Source organism: Takifugu flavidus, chromosome 19, assembly GCF_003711565.1.
Source record: "Takifugu flavidus isolate HTHZ2018 chromosome 19, ASM371156v2, whole genome shotgun sequence".
Lineage (NCBI taxonomy): Eukaryota > Metazoa > Chordata > Actinopteri > Tetraodontiformes > Tetraodontidae > Takifugu > Takifugu flavidus.
The window spans coordinates 11,104,081-11,129,243 of NC_079538.1; the positions used below are offsets into that span (position 1 = coordinate 11,104,081).

A 25,163-nucleotide genomic window follows, 5' to 3' on the forward strand; every position below is an offset into this window, starting at 1 on the left:
GCCATATGTGGTAAAAGTTGAGCCGGTGATTGACCATTTCTCCATGCTTATTGAAGCTCCGGGGGCGTCTCTCTGGGGGCATTAGAGCGCATTTGCACACAGCGGCCTGACATGGTTTGCATATCTGCCCATTACTGGGCAGCATCCAGCGTGGGGGCAACTTTAGTCTTCCTGAAAAAGGGTTCTGAAAAGGCGCTGGAAACATTTCTCAAACGTCTTCGCAGAATCACTGCAAACAGGTGTGTGTGTGTATGTGTGTGTGTGTGTGAGAGAGAGAGAGAGTGTGTGTTTCTGGGTGTGATATTAGAAAAGCATCTTTTTAAAGTTGTTTATTTATTATTACCTAAAGTCTTATATATTATTGCTGTCGGTTCTTTACTAAAATGACGTTAAACTGATTTTTGACGTTAGAAATACAACAACATCCCAACAATGGCGTTGGGGGCCCATCCAGAAGCCTTTGTTTTTTCTTTCGGCCCCAGAATTTCTGCGGTCGGCGGTGATTACAAGCATGAAGGGCCAAGGTAAATGTTCTCAGACTTTCAGAGTTTATACGGTCAACCGACCAAACAGAAGAAAAATGTTTTTATTTGTTTTTGTGTCTTTTGTGCTCTAAAGACGGCAAAATTCTACAAAAGCGCCCAACAGCAACAGACACTGTGGTTACAGTAAAATATAAACATAACTGAACAGAATCTACACAGGTTTCTTCGATTTAATGCCAACTTTTGGGGGTAAACCTTTTCCATTTAATGCCAACTGTCAATAAAAAAAAAAATTCAAGTCGTTATTTCAAATCAAGTCGATTATATATGACCAAAATTGTTTCATTTTCCGAATTCCTGATTAAGATTAAAGATGACATGAATAATTAAATGAATCTTGCTAAAAACCGTTAAAGGTTAGTCTGGATTTTTGTCACCTGCGTAATGGGAAATAATGGCCAATAATGGCGCGTAAAGAGGCTCTTTGTGGCGTTTACGGCTGCAGAAGTAGCTCTAAATAAACATTGTTTGTGGCGTGAAGGTTTGTGATTTGTTTCGTGCGTAATTGCATCCTTTACTTGCATTTTGTGGATCTGTGACTTTTCTTCAGGACCGCAGCACCTTAATTCCGTTTTATGCTGTTCGTGACATCATGAGAATTCCTTTAAACTCCTCTGTTGGGGTCAGGGAGCTTCCTTCCCCAACATCACCGCAGAGCTGAAGGCCTCTGAGCTGAGCTGCTCAAATAAACAACACGTCGTCGTCGTTTATTGACATGCATTTAATGTAAACGACTGAGGACGTCAAACAGAAGGTTCGCGCCCATATCGGCCTCCATTATCAGCGTTTCTCTTCCCGGGAGTATTCAAAAATGTTTCAATTAGCCCGGGAGAATTAAAAGGTTCAATAAAAGCGCACAAGAACGTCGAAGCGTCGACGCTCACCTTCAAAAATCAAAAGTTTGTGTTGAAAACCGAAAAAACGGAGGGGAAAAAAAACCCTAAATAACGTCAAAAGGAGTCACTATTAAATTTTAGTCAATATTCAAGTTTAAAATTAGAATATTGCTTCAAAATATTTATTGAAACACGACGGCAGGGCAACTGATTACAATAAAAATGTAATTATAATGATGATAATGATAGTAACAATAATAATCGTTCACAGTTTTCATTTACTATCATTTGTTTCTGCACAATTTTATCGGATATGTTTAAAAATCCTGTTTTTATTCAACTATTTGATTTATCATTTTTCCTCATCTTTTGTAATAGATTACAACATCTGATAGCCTTGCCTATGAATGCATAGCAATGCCTTGTTTTAGATGAGAGGTGGAGTAAATATTTGAAGTGGATTCGGAGAAAGTGAACATCGGCATGATGAGTTTGATGAGTAGAGTTCCATTTCCGGACACTCCTGTTCCCCAAAGGGCACTTTGCTCATCAGTTTCAGATCTCGGTTGGTTTCTATCTTGTTTTTCATTTTATATTTTTTCTTGGGCGACACCCATGCAACATTGACATGATCATTAATTAAGAGTCATTCTAATGGACTTTTGGCTTTTAGGACCGATGATTCACTCTACTATTTGCTGGTGATGCAGCGACACTATTTCGCCAACTCGTATTTGGTTTGACAGCGGAGAATCACCCCATCGTCTGCAGGTGCGCCTTTACCTGGTCATTTATGCCAGCGCTGGTGCGCCTCAGCCAATCAGAGCGCGGCGCGGCCTCGCGTCGGTTTGGCGCTCTGGGCGTGGGCGTGCGCCGCTGCGCGCTCAATAGGCTGTTTATTAAAAAACCTTCCGCATAATTACCTGCCAGCTTTGAACCGACGCGGGTAAGTAGAGGTGTCGGAGCAGGGGAGTCTGGGTAATACATTGTTAACAGTTATTTAGCGCGTGCTAATGGGCACGCGGATCACAGCCAGGTTTTTATGGCGGAAGTGGCACCAGGGTGTGGCTGTGCATGGAAGAGAGCGAGCGAGAGAGAGAGAGAGAGAGAGAGAGAGATGTGGAATACAGGCCTGCAGTGTTTTTCAATTCGATAGAATTTCCACAGTTTTCTTACCAAAGATTATGAACTTTCCAGAGGTCCAGATGCTTTTCTGACCTGTGAGGGAGAAAAGTCAAACAGCAGATTAATAAATAAAAATGCTGCATCAGCCATCTTCCCCAGGCCCCTCAGATTTACACTGCAGCCCATCCGAAGGGCCAAGTCCCAGACAGTAACTGCCCAATTCCCAGTACGGCTCCACTGGGAAGGTCATAACTGGAGCTTCGTGCCTGCGTGCAGCCGTGCCAACACTCCAGGCGAACGACGGGGGCCCCTGTGAGCACATCCTGCTTGTGCTGGCCCACGGTCACTCTTCATCCGAGTGAGGCGACCCCTGCTCCCCTTCATAAAGTTAACCTTCCATTGAAAATATGGTATTTACTGACATGCTTGATAGAATGTGATGGATGTATGACGTTTATTGAATTTTTTTATAAGTGGGTCCAGTCAGGCCTCTGAGCGCCTCGGACGTTATCCGAGTTGAACCTGTGGTCTCCTCCACAGCTGGAGATGCAGATGACTCAGGAGGAGGATAAAAGAGTCACCAGCATCTCACCTTGTTAGTTTTGTTGAGATTTGAGTGAAATGGTGGGAAAAAAAATAGATAGTTCCTGCAAAAACCAGAAGAATGTTTCGTTTTTAATATAGTGTTACAAATATGAATTATTTATTGTTTGGAATGGTCTTAGTATGTCATTATAGTCTTATTTTGGGAAAGAACTAAAAGATTTGTAGGGATTTAAACTAATTTTAAATGAGCAGATTAAAAGGGCTTCCATAAATGTAAGCACATATTTACATCTTCCAATTACACGAGCAGGCTTTTTCTGCAGGGTTTAAACTCTGGGTGTGTTTTCACTCATTCAAATGCAACAAGAGAACTTATCTTTCCAACAGGTGTTCTTTTAATAGAGGTGAAAACATTTTCTCCTTCCATAACCTTTGTAAGCACATAAAAAAAAAATCTGATCTCAGCTGTGTCCGTGGCCATGAAGTCAGTTAAAGGTTTTGATTAGAGTTAACTCTTAAATTGATAGTATGTATGAGGGCATATGTGGCTAATCTATCAAAGTGTGTAGTTTCCTGTTATTAGAGGGCATAATGAGCTGCTAAAGGCATACAGATTAGAAATATGGCTAATTAAGCTTGAAGTAGATTTCCCCTCTGATGTTCCTCTCTAATTGCACATATAACACACACCCAGGCACTAACGATGGCAGAGATCATCGTGAAAACACCACAATTTGAAAATAACAACAATCATAAAGACCACGCAAACATCTGTAGCTCGTAACCGACGTCCCGGGCCGAGCCCAGCACACGTGCCTCTTAAAAACGGGGAACAATGTTTATTTTCATCTCTTAGAAGTTTGGGTTTTATTTCTTTTCTCTTTCTCTGGTTCGACTGGAACCGTTTAGACCTAGTTTTTATTTTTATTTTTAAAAAAAAATGTCATTAAACCTCGGAATTGGTCGGCTGGTGAGAGAGTAGTGGGCAGGACAGAACTGAGAAATTCAGTTTACACAAAACAGTCACGACCATGTGTGTAAATAACAAGAAAATGAAAACACGCATCTCCAACGCCTCACCATGGAGCGCTTTAATGGCGAGCATTTTGAGACGAAAAAAGACAACGGGGACTTCAAAGATTTTTTCTATATGATATAACGCTTGAAGCATGTTTGTACCCAGAATATGAAACACCTCCAGGCCATTCATCAGCACTCAGTCACTTAGCAACTCCTCAATCTTTGCAAGAATCTGTGCATCGTTCCAAAAAGGTCCACTTGCTAACTATAATAACTATTTATCAAGATTCATTTAGTATTTTCAGGGATTCTTTTTGTGCACCTGTGCAGGTTTTCAGGCCACTTTCACTCATTTAGAGCCATCAAATCAACAAACTATCACCAATTTTTGATGCATGTTCAAAATAGTCTATTGCATAAAAATTAAATATTAGGCCTGTAAACAGTGCAGTGTTTTATGGTCATTTAAGCTCATATAATTGCCAGTTTTGATGTTTTTATGGCCTTGGAAATATCGTAAACGTTGAGTCCAAATACCATTAAAACATTGATCTCGGCCACGTGTCTCGTCCCTCCTGCATTGTTGTCCTGATACCTTTGATGTTCTCTTCAAGATCTTCCTTTCATGTTAAAAGACATTTGTTTTCCTCTCAAAAAAGAACATTTTAGCTGCAAAAGTGGTTAAAAACAACGGACATATCTGACATTTGACTTTGCGACCACACTTCACGCACTTGTTAGCTTCTCTCTTCTGTCACTGGGCTTTTCCCAACGCGCCTAATTGGATTCACATTTGTGCACAAATGTCGGCGCACGTGTGCGTCCGCTTGTGTGTGCACCTCTTTATTTGTAGCCAGATAGCAGCAGTGATACAACCTCGGGGCAAAATGTGTTTTTGATAGAGTCTCTTCCTCTCCCGGCATGCCTCTAATACTCTCCCTCTTCCCAGGATAACAGGGTCACAGCATGGAGACCTCAACGACTCCACACCTGGAATAACACCACCCAGAATATCCGCTCCGCCTGTGAGCAGCATTCAGGAGATAGAAAAAAGACGGAGAGAGGGAAGGAGCGAGCCTTTATGAATGACAGGGAGGAGGTCGTGCGGTGCAGCCAAGTCATCCGTCTCTCGATTTTCTTTTCCTCTCTCTTCATTTGACACATACTCAGGCACCGAGCGAGCGCTCTGCTGTTTCTCTGCGATGGCCTGTTTCGCAGGAGGGGAAATATGAAACACTCTGAGGCATTTGCTGGCGGCCGCTTGCATCTTCCTCTTCTTGCGCACGCACTCGCTCGGCACGCCTGCGTCACGCAGCCCCCCCCCCCCCCTCCCTCCCCTTCCCGACATGCTGCTGATTAATAAAAGATGAGTTTCGGGGGGAAGTGTGACCCTCGCTCCATGGCAAACAAGAAAAGGGATGAAAGAAAGAGTGAAAATGAAAGGCAGAGGGCAGGGTCCGCTCTGATCGCCCCAGGACCACACTGTGAATGGGCTGTTCACCCAGAGAGGGATGGAGGGAAGGAGGACATGAAGCCAGAGAAAGAAAGAGAATTCCCATATCCTCCAGTGTTTGATGCCTGTGGCGCGCCTGTAACTATAGCCCTCTTTCTTTAGCTCCCTCCAGCTCTTTAATCCCCCCCCTTCCACCAGTCCCTCTCTTTGCCTTCTTCCTGCTGATCTGTGCCAACCACCATGAAACCACCGCCACATTAGAGCCTCTAGCAGGCCCAGCCTGGCACCCTGAACTGTCCAAACACATTAGAGACACGTCAGTGTTGCGTGCTTGCTGCAGTTCCTCTGTGGAAGTTTTCATTCCCGTTGTTGTGGATGGTGGCTGATTTGACCTGAGATGGAGAAGGTGACTTGCTGCACTCCTGAAGGATGCCGTTGCCACGCCGTCCTCATTCACACACTTGTATCTCTCACAGGTTCCCGACCTCCTCTTCTCACAGGCACAAGGAACGCGCTCCCACGCCCATGTGGAGCTTTTACGACCTGTTAGCCAGGCAGCGTGGATGTTGTTCACTCCCACCGGAGGCCTCAGCTGGACGTCATCGACCACACCTGCGGACGTCGCTCCACAGAGCCAGAGCCCGTTTGGTTGTCGTGAGTGCTTCTTTTAATTCAATCTTTTTACCGTTTTAGCGCCTCTGGAATTATTCAGGAAAGTTTCCACACTCATCTTCCATGTTTTACACTTAAGTTTTAAACTTAGGCCAGGTATCACAGATTCTGTGCCAAATGATATCTATATATTTCACGGTATTTAAATACTTTGGTATATTGTTCCACTTCATTATGCGTATATGAAGCAGGTCACCACCAGATCCTACAGGGGGCACTGTTTTGGGGCGTTTGTTAAGCTCTGTTTGCACTATACTATATATAAAATAACAAAATCTAATCTCCAGTTTAAACCAGAGAATATGTTTTATTACTAGTGAATACAATCATAGATGGCATCCTAACGATATCTCATCTGTAATCTCACTCTTTCAGCATATTTTATGTATCATATGTCGCTGAGCTCACTTGTCTTTGTGCCCTTATATTTATTTCACCGTTACTGAACCGTGGTGCCGGAGAAGAAACCGATACTGGAATTATGTTGCATATCAAGGGGAGCAGATGACCATTGAAGATTATTCGCTCTGTGTTTTTGGTTTTTAAACGCATGCGTCACACAGTCGACTGGAAGAGACCAACTCCCCTAGAGAAACCCACGGCGCGCAAACATATCTGTAAGACAAGATGGTAAAAAGCCCCTAATAGCTATGAAAACTTACTTATTGGCTAGTTAATAGTTTTATTAAATTATTTAAATTTATATCTAAATATGTTACAAGAGTTTAAAAAAAAAAATCAAGTACAATTTTCAGTCAAAGTCACAAAACAACAATAAAAAAAATCTCATTTTATGCAAATGACTTAATACGTGTAATTTTAAAGTAAAAGAAATCACACACAGTGTGTATTAAAGTGAATCTCATGATAATTATAAAGTTAATTCTAATGGCCATCATGACTAAAGGATTAATATAACAAAATTAGCATATTTAATTATCTTGTTGCAAATTTTCCTGATGTTTCTTAGATACAAAGAATAAGGACACGTGACCTCAGTGGTGGTCCAACAGTCTCTTTAATACAATAGAAGTGAGAGCTGTAAAAGGCGCTCCAATCAGCCGGAGCAGAGCTGGCTCCAGTTCCTCAACCAACAGATGAAAAACCAGAATGGAAACACAAAGAAAACCCCCCAAAACCAAACGACTGCCAGTAAGTCGAACGATGAAAACAAACCTACCACCGCAAGAGTCGCCGAGCGGAACGCGTATCAGCTGACAGGGAAAAGAAAACTGACGTCCAGGCGAATGAAGTTCAAACTCAGAGAGGCAAAAGAGCGCCGACGGGTTGGAATACCCAGCAACAAACTCAGCGGGGTGGGCCAGCAGCGCTACCTGCTAAATAAATCAATAAATCAGAATATAAATTGGCCTAAAGTGGGGGAATCGAAGGTGAAATGGGGGCTTTAGGAAAACAGCAAGAGAGAGAAGAAGTTTTTCATGATTGGACATCTTTTCATGTTCACTCCTGTGGAAAACACATCTACCGTCAGGAGAGATGCTTAATCTTGGTAAACACGGGGAGGTGTTGAGAGGCCCAAATCCAGCCAGCAATCAAAGCCCAGAGAAGGGGCTGATGGGGAAAAAGGAACGACCATCTCACACACACCGAATTTAGTCCTAATAGACTAAGACAAGGACCCGTTTTCAGTGCTGTGGTTTTGGGTTGGAGTCAGTGTGTGTGTGTGTGTGTGTGTGTGTGTGTGTGTGTGTGTGTGTGTGTGTGTGTGTGTGTGAAATGTTTATTCATGGATTCAAGTTTTGATACAGAGGTTTTCAGTAGCTCCTCCGTCTCTCCCTCCGACCCGTCACGAGGGGATTTCTGCACAAGCTTCACGCATTTGCAGAGTTTCCATCATTAAACAGAATCGCTGCTGCCTTTTTTTACCCGAGTGTAGAATAAAACCGTGATAACTGTAATCAGACCCCTTATTTACCGTCAACTGTCATCTTCTCTCTGTCCTGAAGGACAGTCCACAGCAATAAAAGACCTGTTAGCTGTTAGCATCTTCAATATTACTCTCTGTGTGTGTGTGTGTGTGTGTGTGTGTTTGTGTGTGTTTGTGATAGAATGTGTACTGTTTTATGCATCTGATTGGACTGCAAATGTTTGGTTTTTGTTTTACCTCATATTGATGATTCTCCTGCTTCGTTTTTTTCCCTTTTTTAATGTCTCGCTCTCGTTTTATTCTTAAACACAGCAAAGAATGTGTTAGTTTTATGTGAAGTCAGGCCGCACATGTGCCAACAGGCCTGTGATGTCCATGCCAAAACTGTGACACGTCTCCTCTGCCAGGGGTTCCATTTCACTGGGTAATTGGATGGAAGTGAAACTCTGCGGAGAGGAAAGTGTGAAAGTGGAGCTCTCAGTGTTATTATGAAACATCCTTGTGCATCTATGCTCCAGAAAGATGTTTGTTTTTTCAAGAAGGGCTGATGGATCAAGAGAAATCAGGAATAATATCAATGATGTGATCCAATCAGCTCCTGGGTTATTGTTTCAAAAGCTTTCTGCCCATTCAGCATTCAAACTGGGGGTTTTAAATGCCAGTAACATTTATTCTCTGCAACATAATCAAGCTATGAAAACGCACGAGTGCAGACGTTAGTCTGTCAGTGCCCCGTAATTATCTTGGGAAACTGGGAGAGAGAGACGCTGGGGTCGGGGAGGGGCCGGCTGTGGGATTTGAGAGGGACTTTTAATGAGGGGAGATCTCTGTAGGTAACTTCCTTTCCTCCTTCCCTCCCAATTCTCCCCCCAACCCATCTGGTTGGACTAAACAGCAGATTAGCACATTAGCACTGTAGGACAGGCAGGCAGGTTAGCAAGACGGAAAAGGCTGAAGCTAACGCACGACACTGGCACAGATGGTGCACGACTCATTAAAGGCTGACATAAAAGTTGCACTAAATTAAAGGCCAACTGCATCCGCCTTCATTAACAGATGATAAAAGCTTGACTCTTAATTGCAGCCTTTATTTAACGTTCTTCTGTAACACCTACTTTTGTTTTTAAGTGACATTAGGCTGCCCGGACGATTTTATTTTTCTTCTGCTGATGAAACATTTAGTAAATGTCGCAGTTCAGGTACAAAGCTTTCCACTGCTTTAGTGGCAAATACTGTTTGAAAGACCGTGACATCGACCTGTAAGTCTGTCCATTCCAAATGTTTGCGGCTGACGTATGTGATCAGTCTAATCTTCAGGTCGGCTCACTTTCATCATTTTTACTGCAGGCAGCTGTTTGCAGGAAACCCTTGAAAACCACATAAACTCCAAGGTAACAAACAGTCAACAAACTCAGCCAGAGAACATGATGGAACACTTAGAGAAAATAGGAAATATTTGATGAACATGCGTGCATTTTCACCTTTGGTGAACAAACAGAACAGTTGAGTCAGACATTTTGTAGAGCAAAACATGATATAAATGATTATTCTCCAAAATCTAGTTTTTTAAAAACTCTTTCTGACATACACACATTTGTACTCGCAACCTCATCATTTCTTTCTATAAAATTGACGAGAACATATTTTAAATTGGCACGTCCACTTGTTACACTGCCCCCTAGCGGCCACCCTGCTACCCGCACCTACCACGACAACTGCCCTAATCCAATAATCCCCAATCACCATCAATTATGTTGAGTGTCCTTACAACATAAAGGATATTTAGATCTTCATGGCACAGGTGTGTAAAGGTAGTTATGCTACACACAGATACATATGTTCATTTATAACCTCCCTTTCTTTTCAGCCTGCACCAGATTAGCTGTGCACCAGTTTAATGACCTCACTCCACCTGGTCAACAAGGTGCGCTATAAACAACATAACACATGCTTATCTAATACACACAGAGAGAAACTGGCACTGGAGAGCTCGCTGCCTCCACGCACACAGTCCAACTCACCCACACCGACGCTCACACCCTCACAGGCTGGTGTTGCCGGGCTGTGTTCGCCCACACTAATGAAAGGGAGCAGGCTTTATTAGCTGTCTTTAACGGCCAACACCCCACATACCTAATCATGTTCACACACACGCAAAAACACATGCTTAATTCCCTCAGACACAAAGAGATTTCAGACAAGTCCGTTGAATTTCAAGCTGCGAGCAGTGTGAAAAATCGCCTGTAATTCCATTTCCTGCTGGTTAACGTGAAGATCATCCAGCCGTCCATCGGGTTCCCATTTGAGTCCCGAATCCCTTTCAAATGCACCAGAATCAAAACCGACACAACCTCCCCTCTAATATTTTCCCCAGCTTCTCTCTAAAGTCAAATTTGTGTGTGCCACAAATGTGTGTGCGCCACTTTTCTTGCTTTGATGGAAATGTTTAAGCTGATTTCATCTTCAGGCCTGCTCTGAGGTCAGGGACAGCAGGTCAGAAGTAACAGAGCAGGAATCAAGACAAATTCAAGGCCTTGAAAAACAAACAAAGGCAACCCCCAGGGCAGGAATCAGGAATCAGCAACAGAAGATGGCAGTTTGTCGTTGATTTAAATGCTAGACAGCAAAAGTCATTGTAAATGTAGAATTTGGCTTTTTCCCCCCTCTTTTTAACCCAGTATACTTAAGATTTATACCATAATATTTTGTCTGGATTCTGGCATTAATTGTCTAATCACAGTGGATTTAAAACCAGCCCGTCTGGCATTGATAGTGTATTTTTCTGTCACATTCTAATCTCCCTTTACATTTTTTTAATGCTGCCAACAATGCTGCCAAAGGAGAGCATCAGGTTTAGCTTTAAAACGCCTTGAAAGGCACTTTTATTCAGTAATTTTCTGCACATTATTCACACCCTTTAAACAGACTCCTCGGGACACATACTGATCTTGGAAAACAAATTAAGAGCCGAGCTTTTATGGACATGATATATTTAAAAGAATGTGTGTGTGTGTGCAGCCTACGGGGTGTGTGTGTGTGTGCATGAGAATGGAATTAACATTGCAGAGTGGTCACGGCATCACGGCGGGCAGCGCTGGCAAAGCCTTTATTGTCCAAATTAAAACACCACAACAATTGAGAACAGATTTTCACCAGGTACCTTAACAGCATTGTCAACCCCTCACACACACACACATACACACACACACACACACCCAAGCATACAATTCTCACAAAAAACTAATGATGTAAACGCGTCGAGGCTGTCATCAGTAGTGAACAGGCTGTATTTCCCTCAGATTCGCTCTGAAGTTTGCACCGTGCACAACATACCTGAGACACACAGTAGGTGTGTATTGTGTGTCTCACAGGCATTGCAAAACACACACACACACACACACACATACAAACACACACACCCGCTGTTCCAGTCTGTTTCCTCCCCATAAAAAGCAACACTTAGCACTTCATTCTCGAGCAGTTCTGACAACATTACTCAGGTTGGTTTAAGAGAACGGAGTGAGAGAAAACAAAAGCCACAAGGAAAAAGTACGAGGAGGAGGGGAGGAAAATAAAAACGGAAGCCTGGTCGCTCGGTTGGGAAAATACGGAGAATTGTCTTTAACGAGTTGAATAAATTCTCCCTGCAAATGAGGCGGGGGGGTGGGGGTGGGTGGAGCTGCAGCGAGCGTTTGGCGTGGTGTTGGGAATATTTTACAAGCTGCATTAATGGCTGTTCTTAAAACGCTGCTATTAAGACAGAGCCGTGATGCCATATATCAGCAGCGATTATGTTCACGCACATACCGACGTGCACCAGCCAAGCTAATTAACCGTGTTGCTCTAACACCTTTTCTGTAAATATGAGTTTCCTCAGGCCCAAAACAAACTGCATCTCCTCTGTTTGCAGCGCACAATGTGGCCATTCAGGGAATCCTGGAGCCTTTCCTGGGTTTGGAAAGGCAGCATCACACAAACCAACCAGTCGTTGTTGTGGTTGATTGTTGACACACACGGCTGTGTTCTGCAACCAAAAAATAACGGGTGTGTTGGTCGGGGCCAGGTTAGGTGGCTGGATTTGGACTGCGTGCAAGGCTGATAATTCCTGCTTCAGGCCTGGAGTCCTCTCAACGTCTATTTCATCGGATTTTAGCCTAGGAGCTTCTCTGTGAGATTAATTCACTTAGCTGTCATCATGGACAGCTCACAGTTGCTGACTGTGCAGATGTTGGTGTCTGTTTAGGTCTCTCATTCCCTATGTGAAGTACAGAGCAAGGGTCAGCTGGATGAGCTGCTTCGCACAATGACGGTCAGCAGAAAGGCTTCATCCAGGTCAGAAAGCTTTACTGAAGCAGCCAGCAGATCAGGAAAAAAGGATCTGATTGTATTTCTGGGTTATGGTCCATGAATCATGCAGAGATGAGGACAGGAGGGTTGGAAATATTAAGACATGAGACGGCATGAAACGGAATATTCCCTTTCTTATTTTAGGCGCCAGGACCGGCTCTTTGAGGAAGCGGCGGGCACTGTGGTCAGTAGCCGCGTACAATATGGAATAAACAGTGTGTACGTGTGTGTGCTGAGTGATGATCGGGGGCGAGGCCATCGGCCTGTTGGGCTTCTCTCTCCCCGTCACCCCTCCTGCTCGCCTTCTGCTTGATTTTTGCGCAGTTTTACGGTCTGAAAAGATCCAATTAAAGGAATAAACCAACATCCCAACCAGATTTTAAACACACACACACAGATATGCACACACACACACACTCTTATACACATTTACTCAGCAAATATAAACATGCAGCACCCCTGCATATGTGCGCACACACGTGCACGCACGCATGCACACACACTCTTCTGCTGGTTAAATATCCTGCTTGTTAAACAGAAATGTGCTGCAGATTTGTGGGGCTCTGTGTGCGACACATCTGGCCTGGGCCTTCAGGATACGACTGGTTCACTTCACTCTTGTCATCACCTTCCAACACGTTTCAATTTGGGAGCGGCGCAGCAGGCAGCTTCAGCGCGCGCACACACACACACACACACACACATACACACACACACGCTTACTCCACTGGAGAGGAAAACACACATCTGCTCACAAACGTTCGGGCGCAGACACACGGTCCACATTAGTAACAGTGGGAATGCACTTTTTTGGAGCAGCCAGCTGAAAAGGGGAAGGCTCGTTTTCGCTTCTCTCTGTATTATTCTTTGACTTCTTCCTCCCTCTCTCTCCCTCTCTTCCTCTCTCCTTCTGTTTCTCCCTCCCTCTGTCACTCATCAGCCTGTTGTTGACAGAGAAGAAACTCTAAAACCACGACACCAACTCTTTTTTCGGGATTCTGTGGGGTTAGAGGATTGTTATGAGTGGGAGAGACGTTTTATTGATAATTTAATGTGCACGTGTGTGTGTGTGTGTGTGTGTATCTGACTGAATTCAATTTACGCAAATGTTTCTGTAGTTTTGTTTGAAGACAAAACACATTGCAGTTAATTTAAAGACATTTATACTGTTTGATTTTATCTAACATGTGGCAGCCTAAACTAAACCAGGTTTCATCTCCACTGCAGAGGAGAAAATAGCAGAAACCCATCCCTCACATGTAATAATAAACTACAGCATAAACCAGCTGGTGTGTTATCATTTGGTTTGGAGTTCCGGATGGCGTCTGTTTTTTTATGGTTTAATCTCTTGAAAGCTTTGTGCAGCAGTAAGAATAATTATCAGGACCACTCTCTGTTGCTCTGTTGCATTTGGTTTCCTCTTGCTGATTTATTGGTCCGTTTACCTGCTCCAAATCAGTTTTCGTCATTAATTCAATTCATTTTTCCTGAGGTAAATAATTTGTTCCCCACAATTTTAGGTTGTGAACACACAAACATGGTTCCATCTGACATGCAGACCTCTAAATCTGATTTTCTCACAAATTATACAAAAACAATTTTGTTGAAACATGTAAAAACATCTTATTAGTTAAACTTCATACTTACATCAATTAGGTAACTGATGTATAAAAGTGTATCACAAAATTTGTCTGAATTTTTGCTGTTATTTTAACCTTTTCTTGGCTCAGCGTGCTCATAAAAGCAGTTTCCTTGAGTCATAAGAGCCATAATTCATTCACATTTCTACACCAAACCACCTGATTTAGATGTTCTCGTGGGCTGCAGTGGTTTGGTCCTCGTGCCTTTTCTTCAGCAGATGATGGGGAGACAGTGCAGCGCGTTGTTTGTCTGTTGTAAAACCATAGAGAACCATTTTCCAATCAGCCTCGATGAGGCTGAGACCACAGAACATGAGAGGTTTTCGACCGCAGCCGCATGTAGCTGCTGACTGATGACATCCTGCTCTGCTCGCTGATGGATGACGGCTCTGTGAGGTGATGGCACGTGTCACTGACAGATGATGATGCATCAAAATGGCTGCAGCTACAGATTAGCACAGGCAGACGTCTTTAATAATCTGATGAGTGAGGCAGAAGTGATGGAGACGTCATCATTCCAGTTATTGTCAGCTGATCCTTTCTCAGAAATGTACAAAAGGATGACTCCAAAAAAACTTGCGCTTTGCTATCTTGGTAAATTTCCTGGATAATTAAGACAGTTTTTGATCAAAAGTACCAAGAAATTCCTGACTGTAGGCCTGAAGAAGACACTGACATGGGTCAGGGGTTCACAGAATCAAGGCAGGACAAATATAGACCCCACACAAAGTTAGGCAACTTTTTAGAGAGTTTTTTTTAAGCATTTTAAAGTCAATGATTAATTGTCATGAAAGAAAAAAAAAATTCAAGGGCTTGTACTCGCAACACCACTCAGAGTTCGCTAGAGGGCAGACATGAGCAGAAGCTCTGATGCTGACGTCAGCGCTGATCGATACATTTGATAACATTAGACATGAAAATGATCTGCAGTGTGTGTAGGATTTACATAGAGCTTTCACAATTCCCTCTCGGTCACCATGGGGGGATGTTGACTGTTTTCCCTGTCAGCACAAGACCTTTGACAACTTTATGTTGCAGTTGCAGATCGTCGCCTTCACCAGTTTGCAATAATCAACAAAGCAGTTTTTTAGATTTATTACCACAAGGTTATATGATCAACAAGAAAAGGCCTTTTTAAATCTTTAACCCTAATATTTAACCCTAACATTTTAGGTTTATGTTTAAAATTGTAATGTAAATATTTTTTCCAGATATTTTATTTTATTATCCAAAAAATAAAAAAAGATAAGGATGCTCTATAACTCAAATCAAACACACAGTGCCCCTCTGATGACATGGCACTCTGGTACTTCTGAGATTTTGCTCTTTTTAAAAATATGTATATATTATAAGTGTGTCCAGTTGTAAAGAGAAATCAAAGGAGCAGATTGAAAGACAGTGAGAGTGAGAGAGATGGTGTGAGGGTGGGGACTGACTGGCTCTCTTCTACTGTGGTTTGGGGGAGTTATTTGGTGTTAAAATATGCTTTAATGGTTGCTGGGGATCCATTTATTACAGGCAGGAAGCAGAAGGGGGTTTCTCTTCTCATTTAATGTGACCGCGGAGAAGGTCGCCAAGTCCTCCAACATTCCTCTGCACCGACGCAACACACACACGCACACACACACACACACACACACACACACGCAAAATGAACTCTTAGGCCTTAAGTTATGTAAATGATGATCATGTATATGCAAATGTTGCAAATGACACTTTTGGAATTTTCCAAACACAAATATGTATGCACACACACACACCACACACACACACACCACACACACACACACACACACACACACAAACGCACACGCGCACGCACACAGACTGTGGTCTCTGGCAGTGGGAATGACCTTTTCTGAACCATGGAAACACACTTTAATGCAGACACACACACACACACACGCACACACACACAGAGAAAAATCTCTACATAAGCAGCAGCTTGGAGGCTACATAAAGAGCCTCATGAGATCTTATTAATTCACATTTGTTTTTCAGACATGAAGCCCAGTTCTCTATTGTTTTATGTCCCTTTCTGCCTCTTGTCTGTTGCTTTGACATGGAAGGACTGAGCGCTGACTTTCAGTGAGAACTTCTCTTGCCATTAGTGTGTTAATAATTCCTGCCCCCACTTCCCCCCGAAACACACGGACACTCTCAACATGGACTTTAAGGGTATCCTGGCATTTGAATGCATATTCATGCATATGTGGAAATTAAGAGGTAACATTTGAGTATTTTCTTAAAGGGGTTTATTTTTATGTTTTCAAAGATTTTCTGACATAAAACCAGCGGTTGACCATTTTCTCTTTTTGTGGCTCTTTTAGGAATATTTAGAGAAAAAACCCCACTGATGGTATGGGTTTTGTGGATTGGTTGGTGTTGATGCATTAAAAAAAATGTTGACACAGTCACTGAAAGGGAGAAAAGTGGTGTGTTTTGACAGCGATTACGTCCATTTTTACGGCGCCTTGATGCCAACAGAGGCGAGTAAAGCTGTCACGGCTGCTGCATCTGCGTCTCTAGATGCCAAGTCAAATTATTCGCTATCACCATGTTTGAAATAAAATAAATACTTAGTAGGCTTTCGGCCACCAGAGCTCCTTAGCTAAGTTGTGTATGAGTTTGTGTGTGTGTGTGTGTGTGTGTGTGTCTTGGGTTACATGGTGGATATAAAGCTGAGTGAGAAATAGAATCGAACGGTAAGGCACTGCAATCTGACCCTGAGGTGCATGCGAACATTTGCATATGCACTTTAAAAGACACAGTAGCGGAATAATGGGACCATCACTCTTCAGCATAACAGCTTACTGCCGGCTCCCAACAATATCACTGGTTTCTACCTGAAATACAGCTCTGCAGGCGCTGACCTGAAGAAAATTCCCCGGCTTTAATGATGAGAATTCAAGTCTAGTTCTGAAATCAATTAATTTTGCAGGAAGCTCAGAAATTTTGCCTGATGAGTGTTTCTCTAGTGTGTCCTGACGACCATGATGTGAGGGATATGATTTTATCCTTTGTGGGTCTGAAGGAATAAGGAATTTCCAGGAGAAGCCTTAAGTGTTTGAATAGTTACTGTGTAACTGTGAGTGTCTGTGTGTACCTTTTACTGAGTGCGAGGGGGAGGGGGGGATAATTACGGTGTAGAATGTCCTCCTCATCACGGGAGCTGACCTAAGAACACAGTTAATCATCCACTAACCGACTGAGAGAGGCCGACTGTGAGAGGGAGAAAGAGCCCAGTGCGTCAGGGGACTTGGTACACCTGTTTAGGCTGAGATGTTAAAGGAAAAGAGGAAGATCGGGACCTGGTCACCAGGAAGACTTTTTCCATCCTCTCCTCAGACAACGCATCTGTGTTAGTATGTCTTTTCTCTGCAAGCTGCGCTCTTTTTGGATTTGATCACCTGCCTGAAAGTCGGCCACATGGGGGTCCGTCTGGGATGCCAGCAGCAGCACTAAAACCTGTTCTGGATGACATGGTGGCGGAGGGAGGGCGCGAAGCCCAGAGCAACGCATCTCAGGTCCGGGAGCGGCTGCCTCTGCCCTCCCTGAAGGTCCCCCGGGAGCTGCTGCGGAGCTTTCCCCACTCCAAACGGGTGGGCTCCTATCTGGTGGGCAAAATGATCAACAAAGGGTCATTTGCCAAAGTGATGGAAGGGCTGCACATCAGCACAGGGGAAAAGGTCGGTCATGAATAAAAATGAGAAGACAAGCCCAGATTTTACCTCTGTGAAAGTATGAATATAGGTCTCTGAAAGGTATTATTAAGCTTTAAAACATGTTAAATTCATGAATTTTGGTTTTCCTGTGGTTTATATTTTTTTCATTTTGAATACAGAGTGTGTAAACTGCATGGAATGAGAGGCAGGGTGTGTGTTAATGTATTAGTAACTTTCCCTCATCACCAACCGAGTCACTGACCTGGACCTGGTTGCCATGGTATTGTCCAAACTCATCTACTGGGGAGTTTTTTCCTTCTAACCCTTGTTTCTGTCTACATGTGCTGACTTGTTGAGGTGAAGTCTGCTAATGTTTAAACCCACTTTGTTTGAGAAGACTTTTTGAAGCTTCTAAACTGGTGGTTTATACGCAGCGTCAGTGGCATGAACAGCAAACATAAATCTTATTAGGAGTCTTTTTACGATATTTTCTTTCTGCATTTAGGATACATCTTTAAGGATAGCTACAATCAGCTTTTCCTGGTTTCCATAATAATAAATGTCAAGTTTTTCTGTGCGCATAGGTGGCCATTAAAGTCATTGACAAAAAGAAAGCTCGTCAGGATTCGTACGTGCTGAAGAACATGAAGCGCGAACCAAGAATTCACCAGATGGTTCGACATCCACATATAGTAGTTCTGCTGGAGGTAAATGGAGAGGAACACATGTAATCAAAAATAAAAGATAAAACAAACGATAAGGCCCCGGTCGGCCTAACGCGCTTGTGTCTGTTTCAGACTCTAGAGACTGAGAACAGCTACTACATGGCCATGGAGCTCTGCGCTGGAGGAGACCTGATGGACAGGATCTGCGAGAAGAAACGTCTGGAGGAGAGGGAGGTGCGGCGCTACGTCCGTCAGATCCTGTCGGCAGTGGATCACCTGCACAAGTACGGCATCGTGCACAGGTTAGATTGCACCTGCTTTTGAGTGCCTCCTGGGCTGCTTTTGGGCTTTTTCGTGTAGCTCATGACATTATTTGTGGATATCCCGGCCCCCGTCCGTACCTGTGCACAGTAGCAGTTGCATGTTGGGGTCAGGCTCACACACATGCATAAAGAGTTTGCAGAGCATTTACAGCTTACAAAGTAGGAAACTCGCTGGAAAATGGCAACATGTGGCACAGTTGTGGTGTGGGAATTGTTAATTTAATAGTAGTTTAGCATGTGGAGGTGTTGGAGACCCAATATCATTATGCGCGCACACACACACACACACACACGTACATTATGCGCAGTCCTGGGCTCTGGTTTGAGACTTTGGCTCCTTTGAAGGTGGGAATGTGATTACCAGGCAATGACCTCATCATCCTGCGCCGGCGCCATGATTCACACATCATCACAACATCATGGACTTCCTCTCTAATGAAGTCCCTCAACGACGCAGCTTCCAGCCCTTCAGCTGCGCCTCTCTGTCACACACGCATGCCACATTGCAGTCCCACACACAGATGATAAAACTGGATATAAATGGAAAATTTGCGCTTAAATGCGCCTCATGCCACCCACATCCAGTAGGTTTACCGCATACATTCTCTCCTTTACGACAAGGCCTGGTCGCTTTCTTTTTCTCGCTCGTTTTTCCTTCTTCCCTCTGCTTGCCTTTGAACATTTGGGGGGGGGGGGGGGGGGGGGGGGGGGGTGAGCAGAGTTTTCTGGATTTTTCAGCGTCTGTTGCTTAGATGAAGGCGGATGAAAGCAACATGCTGATTCCTGAGCTCTAGTTTATGGGGGATCCTCTCGTTCTCTGCTGACCGCAGATATTCATTTAGTTGTGTAGCTTTAGCGCATGGGGCTTGTTGGTGAGTCTAGCAACTTTTCCAGGTGAGCAGCGATCAAGCTTAGTTTCATATAAAAGAAAATGCTTTTAATTTACAATTGAATGCAAATGAAATTCTTTTTTCTTTTGAACTGTATCCAAACCCAAATTTAACTCTGGTTTTCTTTTGCTTCCCCATCTGGTTACTTCCTTCTACCGGTCCAGAAATAAACAGGAAAATATGGAAAACACAAGGAGGAGCCCTTAACCGACCAATAACCATGATTTATTTCTGTTAAATAGCTGCTATAATCTTCTCCTGGACTCCAGTCTTCCACTGTGTCCAAACGTCTCTTCTTTTTTCTTCTGCAGAGACTTAAAGATTGAAAACTTCCTGTTGGATGAGCATAACAACATAAAGATTGTGGGTATGTTAACATCCCGACAAGGGATTATCAGCAGGTAGGATCTGTTACAGCTATCCAGCACATCTGCACAAAAAAATGATTATATCTTGCACAGACTTCGGCCTGAGCAACACTCTGAAGGCTGAATCGTTGTCTCTGGAGCTCCTCAACACCCAGTGTGGAAGTCCTGCCTACGCCGCCCCGGAGCTGCTCGCTCACAGGAAGTATGGGCCCAAAGTGGACGTCTGGTCTGTGTAAGTGATAAGTCTCACTTGGTTTACTGTCCAGGTGGCTCCCTCTAAGATTTCAGATTCCATACTGCACATTACACTGATATTTCCTTCATATATCATGGAGAATAGATCATATTGGGGAATGATGAAATGTTTTTTCCTCTAAAGAGGATTAAGAGATAATATCGACATGCCAGGAATTTGTACTATATTCTTTTATGACTGTATATAGTACTATACAGTTGTTGAGCAGCATTTACAGTCCACAATTGAGTATTTGCTAGACCGAATTGATTACAGATGGTCTTTCCATCCAGGTCTAATTTAAATATTTCCGACGTTCCGCTTTTGTGTGCAGAGGTGTGAGTATGTTTGCCATGCTGACAGGAAGCCTCCCCTTCACCGTGGAGCCCTTTAACATCAAACAGCTTCACCAGAAGATGATCAACGGGGAGATCAGCAGCCTCCCCAGTGACATCAGCAAAGGTGAACCCATTCGTGCTGCAGAGTCAGACTCAAACCTGATTTTTGTGTGCTTAAGACCAGAGTTCAAGAGTGCACGAGAGTATAAATGGAAAATGAAAGATTAACGCAACCACACAGTGGAATGTGGTTAAATTAGCATTTTTTTCTTTTTGTGAAATAGAGGCCTGCAGGATAAAATAGAAAGGGGAGTAACATAGGAGGCCGAATAAACCACATCTCACACTGATTGGATTTCCATTTGGAAATGTCTCCCGTAGTTCCACAGTAGGATTTTATTTTACGTGACGTCCTCTTATTAATGTAATTATCTGTCCAGCGAACACAAACTAGGATTCAGTCCTCGTTTCTACAGAGCAGAGAGCTGTCACGAGAAATTATCTTGGAAATAAAAAATGTTTCTTTTTTTATACTCCTTATTCTGTGCCCAGTCTACGGTGACCTCTGTCTCTAATCACTCCGTTACACTCTGTCATGGCGCCATGTCATTACAAATAAACACAGCTCCCGTAACTCTGGGCAACGGCGGTACGGTTCTGGCACTCTGACACTCTGACAGTGATCAGATTAGTGGCTGTAACGCTGCCATGGGCTCCGAGACACCGACATTAATCACGGAGGGCAGCCTTTATTTAATTTTTTTTTTCACAAAAACCAAAGGAGTTCAGTGCTGATTAGACCGACCACGCTCAGATAAATCAGTGTTTTGCAGTCAAGCTTTTGACCCAGAGTCTGTGGCAACTTTCAGGCATTGGCTCAACTCTTCTGAAGCGTTTTAGCAAAGATTAGTTTTCCAGAGCAGAAGAGGGCAGCGACCATAGCAACAGAGTAGGTCTGTAGGAGTCAGCCATTGGGACGTACTTGTGTTGGAACAAGGCCTTAGAATAACCATTTTCTAACATCAAAAATGTAAACGTCAACTTTTGACTGTAATTAGAAGCTGACACTGATGTGTTATTATCTTTTTTGAGTTAATGTGACAAACTTGCCAATGATATTAACATTCATTTGGAGTCACATTTCCCTTCATCTGGTTAACAGCTACTAAAGGGAAATACTGTAAAAGGTCAATTTAATGCCCAGGTGTTTATTTCCTTCAGTCACCTGATAGTTCTGGCTTTTATTTGGTGACAGCTTTGAAATGAGACAGACATTTAATTAACTCAGTACAGAACCCAGAAAATACCAGTTTTAAATTTCGCATAATATTATGTCCAATAATATTATTTGCCAGGAAAGAGAAGGCTGAGTGATAGTTTAAAAAGACCTCTTTGACTGTACCTGTGTAGAGTGTTTTTAACTGTACTTTTTGAGATAAGGAGAGCTAAAATGTACAACAAAATGCAAAAAATCTCTAAAATGTAAAACCAGGAAAGGATGTGTTGCTCTAATTTATTTGCCTTTGGTTTTAGGTGCAACAGCATTTGTGTTGTCTCTGCTGGAGCCCAACCCAGATAAGAGACCAAGCGTTAGAGCCGCAATGGAGGAGAAGTGGATTAACGAGGGATATGCCAAGAAGCCCTTGCACACCCAGGCTCATAAAAACAGGTACAGGACAACTGAAAACATTTCTTTATTTCCCATAATAGGCTAAATATAGACTAGAGTTGTGTGCACAAAATATTCATCAAGATTTTACATTAACTCGCCTCAATTTATTCAGTCCACATCTGCTTCAGCAGTAGAAATCTGTAACTTAAGCATTCGCGTTTGTTCCAAAAGTGCTGACAGACAACGTTTTTTCAGCGATTATTATATAAAGGCCCAAAAAGGAGGGAGACGGAAATTGCAGAAGTTTTTTTTAAACAAAATAAAAATGTTTGTGGTCAGCAGGGTAGCAACTTTGTTTTATTATAGCATGACTAAAAGGCTTTTAGCACTTTATGACACAGTGTGCAAATGCCATCAAGTAGGTCTCCTCCCAGCATAATGCATTTTCTCAAATCCACATTAAAGAAGCAGGAAGTTTTTCAAGTCTGTTACCCTCGGAGTTAGAACCGGAGGGCTTCATTTGTGGCTCGTTCCTCCAAACCCGATCACTTTAACATCTCTTCAGACTTTTTCAATCCGTATATCTTATCACACTCCAGGTTGTGTCCAGAGGATCTGAACTCCTCTGTGTTGACCTACATGACGGACACTCTGGGCTTCTCCCTCGCTGACATCACATACACGCTCACCAACAACCGGCCTTCTGCCATCATGGCCTGCTATCATCTGCTGCTCAACAAGCTCAGCAGGAGCCTGAAAGGAACCAAGGCCAACAAGGTTCTTGCATCTCATAATCAAAGCTTCCCACCTACAGAAAACAACAAAACTCATAGCAACACAACCATATTTTGATTGTTGACTTTAAGAATTTCCTTCAAAATGTTTAAATTCGCAGAAGGTAGAGAGCAGTAACTGGAGTCTACCAAGCAAGAGTACATGGAGAGAGAGGAATAATAACAAGCAAGCAAAGACTCAGCAACAGGTAAGGATGTCAGCAATATCTAACAACACAAATTCATTTTCTGGTCTTGTATCTGATTGCTGCTTGGTTTTTTATTTGTTTGTTTTAGAATGAGCCAACGTTTAAGCCATCCAGCAGGCCCCCGAGAACTCAGCAGATGGCTGAAGGTCAGAAGAAAGAAGATCTCCATCGAAAAGTCCATCTGGAGGATGCGGAGAACCATCCACCCTCTCCATCTCTACCTCGAATTCCTCACTGTGCTTCCCCCGGAATACCTCATCGTCTTCCATCGCTCACTCGCCTGTCTGCGGAGGATGGGGACACTGATGAGGAGATCACCATCACTGTGGACGCCCCAGAGATGCTTTTCCCTGAAGGTAAGCCAACAGGCTGGAAAATGCTTCATTTAGCTCCCTAACAGGAGCAGGAGAACATGTAAACTGCACATAGAAAGATCTCAGCTGGGATTTAACCCAAATCTCTGTGGATTTAATGTTGCTTTTGTCTCTTGCATCTGTTGAAGTGTCTCTGTTTGGAGACAGGGATCTTGCACATCTTTCTCCTCCTAAAACTTCTGCATCCCAACTCTGTGACTCTGCACCTTCCCAAGTCCCTCTACCGGCTGAGCCAATTAGAGAGACCAGCATGTCGAGACCAACCCATCATGCAAACCCGCTCAGGACCACGCAGTCAGACGGGGCAGCAGACCCTGGATCCGACTGCTTTCAGGACATCCGCCACCCTGATGAAAACTCTCATCACCTTAGCATTAATGAACGCCTGGAGAAGCTGCAGACGTTTTACACATCAGAGAAAAACAGCATTTCTCCCAAAATGCTCGTGGAGGCCGGTAATCATGCCTCAGATCGAGAAAACCTCATCGTCATGGAGAGGACTCTTACCTCACCCTCCATTCCATTGCCTCGCCTTCGGAATGTTGGGCTCAAAGCTGGGCAAGGCAACAAGATGGCATGGGTGGGATTGTCCCAGCCAGGACCTCCAGGTCTCCTGGTGAACAGATCCAAGCCTTCCACCTTCCCCTCACAACACACATTGGCCATTAAGAGCCTCAGGCAGGATAGAAGCAAGAAAAAAGACCTCGCTGCAACAGGAGTAGGAGGAGGACATGCAGGAGGATTGAATGGAGCCAAGAAGAACTCGGTTCAGCTGCGTTCATCTCTGCAGCGGAGGGTGGGCGACCTGAATCTGCCGCTACTTCCTGCAACTGTGCAGGGAAAGTCAGAGAAGAAGAACCAGCTACACTATTGATACAAAAAATACACCATTGAAGTAATGTTGGTGGAAAGGGAACAAACCCGAGAGAACATGGGACAGTCTTGAAATTATTATTATGAATTATGTTATTAAGGTAAGATGGCTGCTATCATACAAAATATACATGAAGTAATATTCATGTACTGCTGTGCCAAAAACAGAAGTCCATGGCTATACATATTACTTGGGTTTTTAGGCTCCAGCCTGCTTACTGCAAACCACTTTTCTATGGAGATTTTCCTGAATGTCTGAATGTTCCTGTCTTATCACTATGTGAAGTGCACATACTTTTGTTTCTCCAACATGTTTATACTAATGTTAAAAGTCCAAGTAAAACAAATCCAAATTGAAACTTGTCTCTCTCAGGTCTCTCACCCCCCTTTCCCAACAAATAATAGACCTGTTTGAAGGAAAAACAGATTTGGCACATTAAATTTCTCAACAGAAAACAATGTCACAGATTTATGCCCCAAAAAATATTTTAAAAAATTATGTTTCTTCATTCTTAAGAAAAATTTCCTTCAAACTTCCTCAGTTTCTGCACTCTTATGTCTGTCATTAATATTCAAATGTTCTGCCAAGAGCTGGAGGAATCTAGTTGCTATTTTGCAGCACCCTTTGTGGCGGCTCAATAATTTAACAGCTGTTAGTTGATACTGTCTGTCTGCCAGTCCGTGTGTGCAGGGTTGGCTATGACACAAGTTTCAAGTGTGGCCAATGAAGACAGGCTCTATGCAGTGGTCTGGATCTATCGCATCC

The 25,163-nt window shown here is 43.3% G+C and overlaps 1 protein-coding gene across 6 annotated transcripts; it reads left to right on the forward strand.

Annotated features, from left to right (window-relative positions):
- The first annotated feature begins 16 nt into the window (after nucleotides 1-16).
- Nucleotides 17-24,756, forward strand: LOC130516243 (hormonally up-regulated neu tumor-associated kinase). Of its 6 annotated transcripts, XM_057017152.1 has the most exons (14): nucleotides 17-239; nucleotides 412-524; nucleotides 5,022-5,931; nucleotides 6,002-6,179; nucleotides 18,322-18,444; nucleotides 18,535-18,704; nucleotides 19,927-19,982; nucleotides 20,077-20,215; nucleotides 20,553-20,680; nucleotides 22,090-22,225; nucleotides 22,768-22,945; nucleotides 23,064-23,150; nucleotides 23,239-23,506; nucleotides 23,653-24,756. In XM_057017152.1, exons 4-14 carry the CDS (start codon nucleotides 6,051-6,053, stop codon nucleotides 24,396-24,398), a joined length of 2,160 nt encoding a protein of 719 aa, XP_056873132.1. In that variant the 5' UTR covers nucleotides 17-239; nucleotides 412-524; nucleotides 5,022-5,931; nucleotides 6,002-6,050; the 3' UTR covers nucleotides 24,399-24,756. The 6 variants fall into 6 exon arrangements, with proteins under 6 accessions (XP_056873132.1, XP_056873128.1, XP_056873129.1 ...); XM_057017148.1 differs by having other exon boundaries at nucleotides 5,022-6,179; XM_057017149.1 differs by lacking the exon at nucleotides 412-524 and having other exon boundaries at nucleotides 5,022-6,179.
- Nucleotides 24,757-25,163: the final 407 nt, after the last annotated feature.